This window comes from Stegodyphus dumicola, chromosome 1, assembly GCF_044657685.1.
Source record: "Stegodyphus dumicola isolate Sdum_Otavi_A_Nest chromosome 1, ASM4465768v1".
In the NCBI taxonomy this organism is placed as follows: domain Eukaryota; kingdom Metazoa; phylum Arthropoda; class Arachnida; order Araneae; family Eresidae; genus Stegodyphus; species Stegodyphus dumicola.
The window spans coordinates 232915907-232933848 of NC_140768.1; the positions used below are offsets into that span (position 1 = coordinate 232915907).

The following is a 17942-nucleotide window of genomic DNA, read 5'->3' on the forward strand; positions in this document are numbered from 1 at the left end:
ATCAAATCAATAATTTACATAAGAATCAGTAATCAAATCTAGCTGTACATCATCATGCTACGCACATCGTTTCATCAGGTGCAGATATTGCAAGATCCTGAAGCATAGAAAACTTTAGATGAGGAATTCCATTGCCAACACATTGAGGAGAAATGAAAATTTTCAATGACGAATCTTCGACATTCAAGAGGCATATTTCATCATTTTAACTAAGCAACTATTTGAGCTGCTTAGTTACAGAACAACTTTGTATGTTGGTCCTACATGAGACCCCCTGACTTGTTGCCGATGTTCGTGGAAAATTTTAAAGCGACTAGACCTTAACGACTGATTTCTTCCTGGATCCATATTTCTTTCTGGAAACACAAACTGATTTTAAATCCTGCTGTGTCCTTGCCACAATCTATTTATCAATGTTGCCCACGTACCTTACTCAGTGCTGAACACTCACATTATTCAGTATTATTGTTATATTATTGAATGAATGTAATAATTTTATACTGAATATGTGAGCCACAAAATGCTTTGTCAAATGTCATTTTGATGAAGGGAGTTGCTCTGTCTCAGACAGACAGACAGAAAGAAAGAAGTACAGGGGGCACCAAAACAGTGCCATGGGCAAAACTGGTATCGCCCCACTGCGTTAACCGTTTATGAAAGTGCACCCTGACGGGGCAGGCTAACGCTATGCTCGGGCATTTGATAACATTGCAGCATTCATAATAGTTACATATTAATGGTGCATAATTTGCATTACAGACAATATTGACTAAGATATACTTTACACTGGTACTTTGCAGTTAGATGGATAAATACAATAATTACAATGGATAAATACAATAATTACAATGGATAAATACAATAAAGTTATTTACCAGATGTATATACGTACTTCTTTTGTGTTTCGGTTTGGAGCTTTGTTGGTGGAGGGAGTGATTATGGTACGTGGTTCGTTGTTGTTTGATTTTTTTGTTATATGGGTTCACAGTTTATAAGTTCATTCATAGTACAGTTTATGCATACAGTTTATGAATTCATTTCATGGTACATAGTGTTGAGTATGGGGTACTGGTGTATCTGTTACACATTGCACAGTATGAAGTAGTTCATAGTTCGTAGTTTGAGTAGTAAGTGAAAAGTCGCGGTTTTCTCAATAAATGGAGATATTTAAGTGTGTTTTCTAAAGCCCCTCCTGTATAATATGAGGGTGAGAGTGGAATATGTTGTATTTTCTAAACTTGGAGGACTTGGAGTTACTTATACACGAGAACCTCCCCTTTACCTTAAATCCTTGAGAAAAGTAAAGGGTAAGGCTTACACATATAATACGGTAAACTTAATAACTACATTTCCATTGCCATATTTAGCTAGCCGACTTTTAAAAAAATTATTAGGGTAAGATGATAAAGATTGTTCATATCTTATTTATTCTCGATGAAAATATTTATTTACCGTAAAAAGCTTTATTTACATTTTCATTATAACTATATACAGAATTAAAATTAACTGTCGTAATGTACAATATATACCAGTACTCGTTTATCCTTTATTTTAAAAACTTACGAATATCAAAACTGCTTTGAATAACATTTATAAAATGGGGAATGTGTTAGAACACAAACGGTTTGTGATACAAGTCAGTTTTTGGGCTTTAATGTTCATTGATTGTGAATATATAATGCTTGCTCATATAACCGTGAAAAAAGCATCTCTGCTTGTTTTGACGCTAATACAACCTGCCACGCCCACTTGGTTTGCTCACCTTTCAAGGTCAGCTTTGCAGCAGAATTTCAAAACATTTCCCACTTCCGACATTTTTGTTCTGCTTTGCTTATTTTTTAATCCCAAAATTACGGCAGGGGAAGAACAACATTCACAGCTACCTCTGAAACATATATTTATTTAAAGCATTTAATTCTGATTTCCAAACTATTATTGTTTGCAAAGAATGTCAAAAACCTGCTTGTGTTTTCTTTTTTCCTTTCTTTTTTTAAACAATTACATGCACTTGAATTACTGCACATTTATACTTCTCCACTTTTACGGCAGGTGAAGAAATGCACTCACAGTTACCTCTGAAAAATATATTTATTTAAAGCACGCAATTCCGATTTCAAAAACTACTGATTTCAACTTTCGAATTATGAAGCAAAGAAGCTATTATTGTTAATAAAGAACGTCAAAAATCTGCTAGTGTTTTCGGACTTAATAATTTTTTTTAACAATTAAACGCACTTCATTTTCTGCACATACTATATAACTAATTCTCCATTTTTATTTTTACAAAAATTGCTTCATACATACTGTAAGCTCAGAGCTTTTAAATTGCACCGAAGCCCACCGGAGCTCGGCTCCAGTGCTTCTTGGTTTTGGGAATGAATCATAATTCTAGTCGAAGCGCACAGGAGTTCTAGCTGAGAAGGCTCCGGCACTTCTTTATGCAACTGAACAACAATTTCAGCAGTAATATCTGATCTCGAAAGTTTTATTTTTAATAATAAAATTATATTAAAACTCGATTCTAACTTCTGAATGCACGCTTCACTTTCCTTGGGAAACAAACCCCTGGAAGGAGGTCGAGACTTTTAAAGAAAGAGAAACCCCCACCCACATGTCAAAGGCTTATTTTCTAAAAAGTACCATGAATTTATGACAGTGGGAAAATTTTTCTTTCCAATGCTAGTGCGGAAAGGCAAATAATAATATCGGCAAATAATAATATATAATAATAAAATAACATATCGACGAAGAAAAAAATGAAATGTTTACTGCTAAGTAATTAACGATAATTTATTCAGTGTTGTTAGATTACTCACAGCGAGCTGACACACATTACTTAAATTACAAATGCGTTGAAGTAGCTTGCGTTCAGCTACCTTCGGCTTTTGGGGGACACGTGCACTCAGAACTTGTACGCATCCCCCGATAGCCGAATGTGGCCGAACTCATGGTCTCAGTTTTCCAATCATAGTTTTGTACGATATATTGGTGCATGCATGTGCATGCTCTTTGCTTTATTATTAATTATTACTTAATTCATATTGTTACGGATTTCATAGTTATTTATTTATTTAGTTTTTTTTATTTAGAATTGTAATTAGATTTGCTTCATGTTGCCTTAGCAACGCAGACGATTTTTGAAAAGACAGCTGTGTTGGAAGGTTAAAAATAGAACAGCGCGTGCATTTAATACCTAATAAATAAATATCTCGTAATTGCTGTTGACATCCACAAAAATCCAGATATTTATAGATGTTTCCAGTATATTCGAGAAATTAATTATAAAGCTTATAAAAGCCGAGAACAAACAACTCATCTCAGTAGTAGCTGTAGTTCTAGCGAACTGTTTGTTTACTTAATGCTGTGATTGATTTGTAGCGATTTCGCTGTGAGATAGAATTAGTTTCTCTGTTTTGAATTGATTTTTGCTAAACGTTTGACATTTTGTGATATTGTTAGAATATTTTTGAAGAAATATTTCAGCCTTTTGATTTATCTCTTGTGGAAAGAATAAATTTTTGTTAACTTTTTAACGTTAACCGTGTTTATTCCAGCCCTTTGTATTCAGTATGTCTATATCAAAACCATGTGGTAGTAAAATTAAACGAAAAATCGCTGACGAACATGGAATATTCCAAGTAAAATGGGAATTAGAATATTTTTGCTGTGAAATAAAAGATAAAATAATCTGCTTGATATGTAATAATACTATTAATGTACCAAAGTTATATAATCTACCTTTGGCAAAATTAAATTCTGTAGCTACAGATGGCGCTCCATCAATGACCGGGAAAAACAAGGGCTTCGTAGCTTCATTAAGAAAAAACTTAGTGAAATTCACGGTTCAAACATTCATCATATGCATTGTATTATACATCAAGAAGTTCTATGCACGAAAGTAATAAATATGGAGAATGTTTTGTCATATTTAAAAAAAGTTATAAATTTTATAAGATCTCGAGGTTTAAATGAGCTTCAATTCACTGCTTTCTTAAGTGAGTTAGATAGTGAATATTCGGGTTTGTCCTACTATACCGAGGTACGTTGGTTATCTTGCTCCAAGATTCTCAAACAATTCTGGGATTTGAAAGAAGAAATACGTCAGTTTTTAAAAACGAAAAATCAAGACGTAAGTTTGTTTTACGATCCAATATGGATACAAGATTTATCTTTCTTGGTTGATATAACCAAACACTTAACATATTTAAATTTATTGTTACAAGGAAAAGATCATATCATTACGAACATGTTTGACATAATTAAAGCATTCAAATGTCAACTAGTTCTTTAGGAATAACAACTTAAAAATGAAGATTTGACGCACTTCCCGACGTGCTGCATGAACAAATCAAGTTTAGATGATACTTGTTCGTATCAAAAATACGCAGAAAAAATTGCAAATTTAACAACTGAATTTGAAACAAGGTTTAATGATTTTAGTTCCCTCGAAGACAATTTTTTTTTGTTTTCTTCGGTTTTCTCAATAAGTATTGACTCAGTACCGAGCCATATGCAAATGGAGGTGATCGAGCTTCAATGCAACTCAAATTTGAAAGCAAAATGCATTGAAGTGGGCGTGCCTGAATTTTACAAATATTTACCAGCCAGGTTTGAAAATACTCGAAAATTCGCATATGAAATTACTTCCATGTTTGGTAGCACTTATCGGTGCGAGCAGTTATTTTCAGTCATGAAAGGTAATGAGTCTCCTATTAGAAACCTTATTAATGATGCTCACCTTGGGTCAGCGTTGAAAGTTATCACTGCAAACAAAATTTCTCCCGAAATAGGAAAGATAATAGCAGAGAAGAGATGTCAAGTATCAGAACGTAAACATTAAACTTTTCTTGTTCTTTTCTATATAAATATATATATATGTTTATTATTGTATTATTCGAAATAAATCTACGTTTCTGTGAATATTGATTTTTTTTTTTTTTTTTTTTTTTTTTTTTTTGCGGCCCGCCTAAAGTTAAACCTTGTTTGTTTGGCCCAAGTGTACCTATGAGTTTGACATGCCTGGTTTAAACGAAGATAGAAGGATGAAAATTGTCACTTGTTACTTTTTTTCAGCTAATCCTCAGATTCGCTGCAAATTTGATCCTTTGTCATATTATACTTGACAGCTAGAATTATACTGAGAGGAGATCGCGGTGAGAAAATGTTGGACTCTTTTTTTTTTCATACCTACAGGTAATCCTTTGAAATTGTTTCTAGCATTCTCTACATTTTCATTTGTGATGCTTTAACCATTTTAACGTTTTTTTATTGGTGTGGTGGAAAAAGAATGGTCTGCATTTCTATCATCCCTTTGAAGTAGTACATTATATTCAGAGCTTAAATTAAAGAGGAGACGAGTTGAGCTATTTTTTGTGTGAAATTGTAATTGCAGCCGAAACCCAAATAAGTCAAGGTCCAGTACGTTATTTTAATATTTAATTACTTACCATTTATTTAATAAGTTATTATATTTGTATTTATGTGCACAGACATTAGGTTATTTTAAGCAGGAGACGTGAAAAAATGAGCAGCGCCCTTACCGGGACTCGAACCTCGGAACTCTAGAATAGGTATCGAGCGTACTGATCATAACACCACGAAGACATGCTAAAAAGGCGGGAGAAATACCTTATATACTCCCCATTTTAAATGGCGACTGGGGATCAGGGGACCCAATCGTCAAATCCTGGTGGTGAAGAACCACCATCCACCAACTTTTTTGTTTCGGGCGCCATTGTAGAGTAACTTGGATTTTTTCAGTGTCAGGAAACTGAAGATATGAGCAATGCCCTCGCAAGGACTCGAACCACGGACCTCTCGAATACGCACCGAGCGTGCTAACCATTACACCACAAAGGCATGCCAAGAAGGGGAGAGAAATACCTTATATATGTCTTTACATTTTAATAAATTTTAATATTAATTGTTTAACTATTCTAATTATTAATCATTTAATTTTAATAATTAATTATGTAATTGTTTAATAATTAATTATTTTACCAGACATTTTGTTTATTTATTTTTATTCTTCTTTCCTGATAGTTTTCCATTGGGCTCTGGCACTTCTAATTTTAGAAATTAGGCCCTGTGTAACGATTTTCGTTTCAGTTACAGTATTTATAATTTCTTATCAGCTTTTCTAGAAAACTATTGTTACATATAAGGTTTTTATATCTTTTTTTTATGAAAATTTATTTATTAAAATAATACTTTTACACTATTTACGTTGGAAGATCTATTTAAAAATGCTTACAGCCAAGGCCTGAATTCTGCAAAGGCAAACATGGCACGTGTCCTAAGCTTCTACTTTCAAGACGGTTTCCAGATCCTCTTGCAGTATTTAAAATGCGTGAAATTTCATACATTTTCAAATCTCGGGCAAATATTACATCGACAAAAGTTAGATGAGGAGTCTCTGTGTCAGTTTTACTACGTTTTGTCTTGGCCCTCAGTTTTGCAGATAGGCCGCTGCTTACAGCTTTATTGAGTTTTAGATGTTTATGTAAGAAACTTCTTACAAGCTATGTCATTCTTTTCCAAAGATATTCAGATTTTATTCACCGGAAACACGAATAAAGTTCTGAACACTGTGACTAAGATTTCAAAAATGGAATGCAAAACTTTTAAAGAAGAATGAGTGTTATTAAATCCCTCCAAGTTTGCCCTAGTATTTTACTTTTATGTAGTTCTATTCAACAATGCCAAGTAACAGTATAACTGAACCTTTGCAGTATAATATAAACATGCATAAAGCTCACTGCATTTTCCCTAGATCCGAATTGATTGTAATTGCCTAATAAGAGATTATACGCGAAATATCAAACTGTGCTCCTGGAGGCACGGCAATTCGTGCGTGATGCCAAGTTGAAGAAGATCGAGTACTTAGGCGCGTGATGCCAAATTGAAGAAGACCGAGTACTTAGGCGCGTGATGCCAAATTGAAGAAGACCGAGTACTTAGGCGCGTGATGCCAAGTTGAAGAAGACCGAGTACCTAGACAATACAAAACGAATAGGCTAGTCGGGAGCGTTGACTGAGACTGAAGTCCTCCACGCATCACTACGAGTATAAATACTGAGCACCCATAAGGTATATACAAAAGCTTAGAAAGCTTTTTTATGTTCTGATGTGCACGTTTTTTGATGCTACTGCACTATAAATGTTCGAAACTTCAGAGGGAGTTATGAATCACTATGTTTTAGCATACTTAAGATTTTTCAGAAAGTTATCATTGCAGATTTTACTTGCATGTTTCTCTGTTAAAAATTTTCCTCTTTAGTTTCAAGTTTAACCTGAAAAGCCCTAGAATTCGTTCCAAATTAGAATCTGGACCTCAACAGTTTCTTCAATAATTCGAATAATCTTAAAAATACGTATGATAGGGCTATGAATTAAAGTAATCTGCTGTACAGCATAGCTCATTCATAGAAGTTTCATAAAAGAAAAGAAACTGGCTCGTATTTATGTGACACCTGAAAGTAATCACAAAATTCTCTCTACAGCCCCAGAAAAAAAATCTTAACAAACCAGAAATATTCTCCTCACAGAAAAGTTTCCTCACAGACCAGAATATGATTTTCATTTTGGGTCCGTTATAACCATGCAGATAAGATTAAACCTTACTTTCTACCTCCATGATTATAACGGACCCAAAATAAAAATAATTTTCTGGTTAATAAGTGCACTAGTACACAATAAATTAATAAAATTATAAGTTTATTATTTGAAACTAACTAGTTAATTATAATTTTAGCCTTTACTACAATTGCTTCTTTCCGTTTCCTCACCAGAAGGCAAATCAGTTAGATATATTTAAGCTGAGGTTTTGGGGATCGTAAGAAAGAGCATGTTTCTGCCTTTCGCAGGCACGTTAGGTTATTTCCTTTCAGCTTTGATAAGTATGTAATTATTCGACTTTGTGTTATCACTGCCGACATTTGAATTTGTAACGTCGGTAGAGTTATTGAGCTAGCGCTTAGATTGAAATTAACTTGAGCAGTCCTTGACTACTAGCCTATGTTAAAAATTGAAATTTACTGTTCATTTAGTCGCATGGATTATGTTTGTATAATAACTTGCATTTATGTTCTAATTTCTGTTTAGTTAAAAAAAAAAAAAAAAAAAAAAAAAAAAAAAAAAAAAGAGGGTTATTAAAATTATTCCATGACCTGTGGTTACTTAGACAGAGCGATGACTTATTCACGTCTGATGGGATTAATTGTTTCTGATCAAGTACAACCCTATTTGGTAATGGCGGAAGTTTTTCATAGTTTTAAAGTAAGCTAGTTTCACAGTGAAGGAAATGATAAGAGATAAGATACAGTGAAGGAAATGATAAAAGACCAAATTATGGTGAATATGTGTTAAAGGTTGAATGAATGTAGTTAGGCTCTCTGATGCTACACTTCAGAGTTAGGCACTTTCAGAATAGTACCTCAGGGTTTAGAGATGAATATAAGGTGTGTTATGAGATCTTGTTATGTTGAATTTTAACACGTTAGTATTTTGATTGCAGGCGGTAGTGTTGAACACTTGTACATAAACACGTTCGTGTTTGGTGTTTTCCTTTACAACACATGTCAGAGAGCACGGGGAGATAATTAAATAACGTCATGAATGAAATAAGAATGTTAAGAGAAATATAAGTATTCATGTTATTTGCCATTTAATTGTGTAACATTTCATTAAACTAATCTGGAAGGAACCAGATTTCAACTAAGAACTCCTTTTTAGATGCAATACATATGAAAAGTAATTGTCCATGGAGTTGATAATGTAAAAACGACTTTTTTTTAAATTTCTAGTTTCTAGTGAGAAATGTTTGTAAAAGATTGGCCTCGCGTTAGATTCTAGAGCTAAAAGTTTTCAACAAGGTCGTTTTAGACCTCAGTTTCAAACTAATTAATTTTGGCGGGAAGTATGTAAGGATCCTAAGTTTTACTAACGTTTATTTTATTTTAAATCTTTATTATCTCTTCTTATTTTCTACTTCCGGCCAGAATTAAAAGCTTTAACTTATTTATGCAAATTTGTCTTGCGAACGCCAAATACCTAAGTTGTGGCTTTTTGCCAAGCAAGAGAGAGGAAGGAGCTATTAGAAGCAGGCCGCTTGCCATAGTAGTTTTACTCGGTTGCTGGTTGCCTTCAAGGCCAGAGGTTTAATCCTCTTGATAATTTTAAACGTATCGTAGTGTTAGCAGTTCTCTGTACTACATACGGCTTTTTGCTAATATACGACCAATCTTGGAGTAGGCACTTGTTTGATTAATCCAAAGTTAAGTTTAGTTAGAGTTTAGTTAATATTTTTATATTCTTACGTTCAGACCACAAGTGGTTGGTCTCTGTATTCCGAAGTCCGGAAATCATTGTAAAGAGAGAAAAATAAAGGGTTTCGTATACCCTTCCTGTGTGTATTGTGTACTTCCCAAATTTATTGAACATAGCTTTAGTAAGCTCCCTGTTCCGAGTCAGGACATTTAATGTTTCCAAAGCAAGTAAGGAGGAACACAGAACCTGATAAGCTATTTATCTGTTTAAACTTCAGAATTCTAGTTAACAAACTGATCTCGTATTCTCCAAAGGAGTTTATAAATCTAGGAAATAATAAATAATTGAAACTTTTGCAAAAACTCAATTATAATTATTTATTCTGTTCAATTATTCATTTTCAACTCTTTTTCCCGTTGCAAATAATTCCATGATATTTTCTGTGAAGAAGATCTTTCTCTCCTTGCATCCATAACAGAGAATTATTCCGGGAATAAACTTGAATCAGCAGATTTTCCCTCAATTTTGATTTTTCGAAAGGTCGCATACATATTCCCATACACGCAAACCACAGCACGCAATTGCAATGTGTTTTAAGAACATATTTCAATTCTTATAAAGCTAATCTTTTATTTTGACAAGACTGGAATCTATCAAAGAATATTTCTAAAACGTGATAAAAATGTGTATATAAAATCCTGTAGGAAATCCGTCTATGCAATAATAGGTCATCGTCGAAATTTAATAAAAAATAAAACAATGTTACTTATGAGCAAACTAGCAGTTGCATTGTGTAAGATAATAACGGCAATAATGAATATTTTATTCTAAACCGAATGCAATATTATTAACTAAAGCGTTTAATGCGTTTAAATCCCAAATATAAACGACACATTTCATTGCTTTTTATTGGCATTATAAGTCTCGATAATCCAAAGTTCAGATTTTAACGATCATTGAAAAGGATTTATTAAGGTTTTTTACGTTCTCGCTCAGTTCGCATTTTACTAATCTGCTATTGCACTCACTCCTGCTAGCTTTATTATTAAGCACCATTTTCTTCGCACTTACGCCATATACGATTCAACAGCAAAATTACACAAATTTTGAAAGCAGCATATGTTTACAATTCTCGATGCAGCTTTAAGTTTTTCTATTTGTTTTTCAGACTTTTCTCAGTTCATCATATCAATATTCAGTTTTCTTAGTAAAATGGCTTGCAGAACTTTGTTTTGAGTCTTTTTATTAGTAATTCTTTATTTGTTAACTTTGTTCATTAGATATCACTTTCTTCGCACTTATGTCACATAAACTTCAATTCAACAGCAAAATCCCAAAATATTTAAAAACAGCGTGTCTTTAGAATTTCCGACAGAGTCTCGCCCGCTTGAAATAAAAATATTTTATTCCGTGCAGTGTTGACACTGCTCGATTTGAAACCGTTGTGTTTGTTAATCAAAAATTGTTTTCCAGTCAAGTTTTACAAAATAGGAAACATAAAATTCGGAATCCAAACTCGTGCTTCCAATTGCATATTTTCGGGTGGAGAATAACGTTATTCAAAATTTAACGGCTTTAGGTACCGTCTTTTTATTTTTCGAAATGCGAGGAACATACATACATGCATGCAGATTCTTCATTAATTAATTTTAAAGATAATAAAGGGCAATAGTATTTGGTGGCAACAATTTGAAAAGTGATTCGCCGTTTAGAGTGAACGACGCAAAATCCCGTTTCGAGACTAAAAGCCCATTGGGGCTAATTCCTTTTTGGGATAATTAAGTTGCAAATAAGTATAAAATGATAGTTGCCCAACTCGTAAATGTAATATAATATTAGGAATTATTAATATGACATTAGAAACTCGCAAATGTAATATAAGCCAATTTTTGGCATTCCTTTATGTTAATTAACCAGATATTTTATGCTTTGAATCTTTACGATCATTACTGCCTTCCGTTTTCCAGTCAAATTGCAAATTAGTTTACGTGTATTTAAGGTGAGGGTTTTAGATTGCAACGACAGAGCGTATTTTGCTTCTCAAGGCTATGCTAGATAAAATAAGATTTACAATATTCGGCCTTGCATTATAATTGCCGATAGCTGATATCTACGCTGTTTAAGTTTTGACACAATTTCGGATTAAAATGATTTGTGTAGCCTTCAGCTGCTAGCTTATTTGAATTTAAAATTAATATTTAACTTACTGTATTTAAGTCATCTCGCCTTAAGTGGTTGGCTTAATTGTAAGCACAAAATGTGCCTACTGTTCTTATTTAGTTTTAAATAAAGGGTCTTTTATACACTTTTCAAGTTTCAGTTGTTACTTTAGACTTAGTGATAACTTGCTTAACGTAACTAAGAGTCTCGACACTTTCAATGATTGCGAAATGCACCAGACGTTACGTTACGTAGCAAAGTAATCGTTCCACCGTTCCCGTTTTTTTCCAGAAATGGGGATAAGAGAGAAAAAATAAACACAATACTTTCTGGTACATGAGCTGAAAATCAGTCCATAAACAATGTTCAGTCCATGAACAAAGAGTTAATTGGAAAGAAAAAGTTACAATTTAGATACAGGTTGTTCTTCTGAACAGGACGCTGTGTTAAGCAAACTAGATGGAGTAGAATAAAGTGATACAAAATGTCACGGAAGCGGGGGTGGGGAAAAGAATTGCAAAAACACTAAAAGCGGTTTTTTATTATGACCGAAAAAAAGTTGACAAAAGATCAGAAATTTGTGGAAAACTTATACGCCTTTCTCGCTTATACTTCGTTTGTGAATGGTCTCTTGAAAGTTGAATAAACGGTGTTCCACATTATAGCTAACGATATTACAACTATCCGCGACCGGCTTTAATGATTGAAAATCATGCAAATTAGCAAAACATCAAGATAATCGATAAATGACAAGAAAGAATTTCGGAGTTTCAGGTACTGTTATTTAAAAATACATAATTTAATTATTTATCTGTTTTTAATAAGGATTTTATCTAAAACTGCTATTACGGGACAGAAGATATTTAAAATGGATAAACATCGGATGCTTTTGAAAAAAAAAAGTTTTCAAACTGCATGTATGTATATATGTATTAAAGGCAAAAAACCTATACTTAGATATCTGTGCTATTTTCTTTAAAGACAGGATCAATGTTGCTTGAATGTTAAAAGTTAGCAAACGTTATTAAAATACTCTTTAGGTTTACTACAGTATAAACACACAACTGAATTTTTTATTATAAATGTTTCAGTACTGAATCACAAGCTAATCTGTATTAAGTTTGCAAACACAATACATTATTCGATATCTATCCAAAAATATCTTCAGAGAAATATCGCATTAAATACAGACTGGTTCACTCTTTGTATCAGTTAAAAGGCAATGCATAAAATATAACATTCAATAAAAAATGAGTAAGAAGCTGTTAAGAAATTCTTACGGGACAGGCAATAACACCCAATATTTAAAGAAACAATCATCAAAATAAAAACGATAAACATATGAATGTCTCCCTACTGTAAGCATTACCTTATTAAAAACTGAGGGGTCCAAATTCTCCAGTATCCAAGCAGTCTTTGTTTACAGAAACAAATCTATCAAAGAACCAGTAACTTATTGTATTTTCATTCCTAACGTCGAAGTACCATTTTCTTTCACAGCTTAATACGTTAACAAATTGCTTGGATGATGGAAATAATTGGTTTAGTTTATTTGATTAAGGTAAAGCACTCGAGGGCTATCTGACTAAGGGAAGAGATGCCTTCGTGGAGGACTTTCTAAGGAAAACTGGATCGTATATACGTTTCATATTGGAAAAACACGAAAACGCCCATGTAATCAGCCGGTTCGCGGAATTCGAGCCTCGAACCGAGCTACCAGTGTTCAGCGACTTTACCGCTCAGCCACTGGTGGGCCTGACAATAGTTGGATATAGCTACTTTCAATCAAGTATTGAGATGCCTGTTTTCTCTAGCGTATGGGTTCCCAACGGTATTAGTACTGACCACTTACAATTGAAATGTTCAAAGGGATCGATTGAGGGTAGGTAGCCGAATATGTTACATGGGCAATTTGATCAGCTAAAAAAATATCAAGGTACTTTTCCGTTTTGCCGGAGCAGGCGATAAGGTCGCTAATAATGGTACAACTGATGTCAAACGGAATATCCTCGATGGTAACCTTTTACGCCTCATTTTCAAAACAAGTCGCAGCCATTTCTTATCAAATTGATTGTTTCTTTCAATACTGGCATACAATTACATAGACGTTTTACCAGGTAGTTCAATTTTATGCCATTTGCGGCAGTTAAGTCAAGGATGCAATCACACCGTTTACCCGAAGCCGAACATATAGAAAAATTTGGGCTTCCAGATGCCCAGATTCGCAGTAGGATTACGTCATTCAAAAATCGGATGGCTACCGTTGTTTTATCACAAGGCGAGAAACTTACAAACATTAATGCAGATTCTTCTTTATTTAATTTCTTCAAATATAATCTGAAAAGTGATACACCCTTTTAAAGTTTTTCAACGCAAAATCGCGAAACGAAAACAATAGTCCTTCAGAGACAAAGCCCCTTTGGACTAATAAAAATAAAAATTAAAAAAAAACCTGTAAGCTTTTAGATTTTATATTATGCCCAAAGAGTCGTTATTTTAACGTTTTGTGTGCTATCTTTATTTATTAACTATTGTGTTTTTCGCACTGAAAATATAAAATTCAGTTCAATAGCAATATCTCAAAATATTTTAAATTTCTTTACAATTTCGGATACACAGTCTCGTGCACTGGAGATAAAAAAATGTTTTTTTTCGTAGAGTGTTGCCGTTGCTCTCTTTGAAATCGTTGAGTTTCTTAATTAAAAACTCATAAAAATGCTTTACAAAATAGGAAATAGAAAATAAAAGACAATCTGAAAGTTTCAGATTTTACATTACGCCGAAAGCGGCATTTGTTTGACGTTTTGTGTGTTACCTTTACTTATTAAATATCATGTTCTTTGCACTTAAACGATAAAGTTCAGTTCAGGACCAATATCGCAAAATAATTTTAAAATGAGTCTATCCTTAGAATTTTCGATACACAGTCTGGAGATAAATTCTTTTCTCCTCGTACAGTGTTGCTATTGCTCGATTTGAAAGCGTTGAGTTTGTTAATCAAAAATTCGTTAAAGTTATACAAAATATGAAATAGATAATGAAAGAAATTCCAAAATAGGGCTTCCAGATGCCCATATTCGGTGGAGGATTACGTTATTCAATATTTGATGGCTGTAGGTACCGTTGTTTTTTTACAGTGCGAGAAACATACATACATTCATAAAGATTTTTCATTGTTTAATTTCTTTAAATATAATGCAGGACGCTAACATCTGGCGGCAACAATTTGAAAAGGGAACCGACATTTATAGTGAATGAACGCAAAATACCATACTGAAACTAATAGTCCTCCTGGTCTAATTGCCCCTTTGAACTAATAATAAAACAGATTCCAAATTCGAGGCTTCCAGATGCCCATATTCGGGTGGAGATGTACGTTATTCAAAATTGAATGGATTCTTCATTATTTAATTTCTTTAAATATAATACAAGTTTTAATATTTGGTGGCAACAATTTAAAAAGTGAATCGCCGTATAGTGGATCATCGCGAAATGCCAAAACGAAATTCATAGCCCTTCTGGGCAAACTGCCCCTTTGGGATAACAATAAATCATTAATCTAATAAAACATTAGAAAAAAAAACTTTTCTTCTTTTCTTAAGTGTTAAATTATTTATGCGCTATTATTTGTATTATAAATATGTTGTATGCTGTATATTATGGAGAAAAATATAAATACGTCAATGAAGGCAATGATTCTTTTAAAAGGGATTGATGTAGGAAAAAGGTTTAGGAACTGCTCTAGCGCATTTGAATAGGATCTGAAGGTACCAAGTGAATGTGCATTCTGCGTCGAACTGCTTATTAAAATTCACTCGGAAAGTTGGAGAAACTGGTAATAGAAATATCTCGCGCAAGTGAATTACAGCTATGAGCCTTAATCCATTCCCACTGCACACTCCACTGAATTTGCCAAAATTTCCTTTAACCATGCGTAACTATTGTTTCAACCAAACTTCAACCATATCTTTAACCATTGCTTTTACCAAACTGAAATAATTTTAACCATGCGTAAAGCTGAAACATCATGTTACTTTCGCGTTCCGAATATCACTTTAAGTACAGACCTCTGGTTCTTTTTAAGAATTTTAGACTGGTAATTTCAAACTTGCACTTTTTTTGATAAATAACAAAACTTTGTATAAAAGACGTATAAGCACTTAGGATCAATTAACATGATTTTTTATGACTATTGTAAAATTTATTACCTGCAATGCGAATAGCAAGTAAATATTTTATGCGCTTATTTAAAAAAGTTCCCAGAAAACGAAATTTTACAAGCGTTTTAATTTTTTAGTTGTTTATCACAGCTTCTTTTACTCGTCGTCGCAGCATCAATGCCCTTCGTACGTTTTCCGCTACAAATTTTTCACGTCGCCGACAGTGCTTATGCCGACAGTGCACTTCGTACGGATTTTCAGCATTTTCCTTATTGTTGTGATTTCTTCCGTGCCAATTCGAGTTAATATGTGTCTCGCATACATCCGCATTAGTCCTCAGCTCTTTTTTTTTAATAATTGGCATTAGTGCATCATCGGTAAGGGAGCAGAGTTACAATAACAAAATTACAAGACTTTGTTTTAAGCTAAATAACATTTCGTTTTGTCTTAATATTTTATTAATGAATAAAATTCTTCCTTCTCTCAGACTGATATGTTATAAGCAAAAATAAATAAAGGAAAAACTTTTTACTTTATTTTGAAAAAGTATATCGAATATTACGTTTAATAATAATAATTGCCAAAATCGTATTGAATATTCGAAAATAAATAATAAAAGCACCCATCTGTTTTCTATTACAGCGTTTTAGTTACAGTATGTTAATACACTAGAAATGTAAGACCTTGATGTAGTATATTTACGGGCCCCCCAGTCGAAATTTAAATGTAAATTATCATTAACGCGGCACAAAAATACAATATTACATAGCATTAAAAACGATTTTACCAGATTTAGAAAAACATTAATCCGTATTTATGCCTAAAAATTAGCTTCCTTCTGAAAATATCAGAATGATTTAGTTTTGCTTATGTGCGCTGCCGTTTAATTTATAATCAAGGCCTTATCCTTCACTTTTTAGAACAAAATGAATTATTATTTAGACCTTCTAAGAGGTCTGATATTTATTCTTACCTTTATTTCTGTCAGCCGGTTTTTCGCTCTCCATGATCATACTAATAAAAGGAGTAATAGAGGGGAACATAGCCCTAGCAATGGTAGACAGCATATTTACGGCTAATCCTTAAGGGTCCCTTGTTTTCGTAGAGTTTTAAAGTGTCACTGCTGCTTCGAAAAATGTTGTAAGATCCGACTCCAGCAACTTAGTATGCGTTACTGCTAGTTTACTGTAAACAACCGTGAAAAACTGCTGTGGTCGGGGCCTTGCCCATACTCGTTCGGCGTGCCAAGGTCGGACACTTGTTTGGATAATAGCACACATAAAATCCGAAATGCCGCTTTTCTTGGTTTAAAGGACTGTTAGTGGGATTTGTTGAAGAACTTCTTTTCCTGTCTTGCTTGTTAGAGGGGAAAATATACAAGAAAAAAAAAACGTGCGTGCAGTGATGTTGCAATCACGTGACTGTGTCTAGAACACACGCATAACCGTCTCCCTGCTTGAGTTCATCGGTCTCTATACCTGCATCTATAGACTCGACGGGCCAGTTTTTCAGCAGTTTTTCTAACCCTTCGTTGGCTACATGGGTAGATGCTGCTATTGCGAAAACGACCTCGCACGTTTTGCCCGGATGCAACTTTTACTCTCGAGGACCTGAATTTTGCTCCTCCTACTCCTAGCTAATCGTTTCATGTACTAGCTTTCATGCTCTGGTGAAAAACAATCATAACATCTTGAAGTCACAACATCGGAAAAAAAAAGTGTTTGTAGACGGACTGTTTTACTTTTACATTCACTTAAAATATTTAAAAACCATTTCAAATTTAACGTTTTGGTAATAATGTTACTTTGTGAAAGAATTAAATTAACGTACCCGTCGTGGCTAGTGTGATTTTAAAGCTATGAAATTCACATATTTTTTATTTTTGTCCTTTACCTTTACACATTAAACTTATCTTGCAAATTGTGTCAGTGCCATAATATTAGAGACAGAAAGAAGAATTTGGGAAATAAGTTAAAAAGGCTGTCAAATTGAAAACCTTCAGTGCAGTTTTCTAATTTCATATTTTTATTGTTTTAAACTATTTATATTGTGTGAGCCAGAAGTTAATTGACAAAATGTTTTGAAATTTGCTTTTGTTTGGTGCTAAAAATAAATATAAAAATGTTATTGTAGATTTGTTTATTAAATTGCTAAAACTGCTTTTATCAAACATATTAGAAATCGTATAGAAAAGGGAGCTCTACCAATTAAATAGTAAATCAAATCAAGAAAGTAGTAGAATAAAAGAAATGACAGAAAATAATGTTTTTTAAAATATTAAAGTAATACATTTAAAAAGCGTTTTAGAGTACAATCGAATGATACACGTGAGCATTCAAAGTCACATATTTCAAT

The 17942-nt window shown here is 33.3% G+C and overlaps 1 protein-coding gene across 2 annotated transcripts in view; it reads right to left on the reverse strand.

The window, feature by feature from the left end:
- The window catches only part of LOC118197545 (acyl-coenzyme A diphosphatase NUDT19-like), a 146621-nt gene that overhangs the window by 113017 nt on the left and 15662 nt on the right, over positions 1–17942 (reverse strand). Inside the window, exon 1 of one of the 2 annotated variants that reach the window (XM_085826367.1) lies at positions 16561–17021. The exons of the other annotated variant lie outside the window; for it this stretch is intronic. Within the exon in view, the coding sequence (XP_085682493.1) occupies positions 16561–16654 (94 nt within the window). The 5' untranslated portion in view covers positions 16655–17021. Of the gene's footprint in view, positions 1–16560; positions 17022–17942 lie in introns of those variants that run through there. 2 annotated transcript variants of the gene reach the window in all.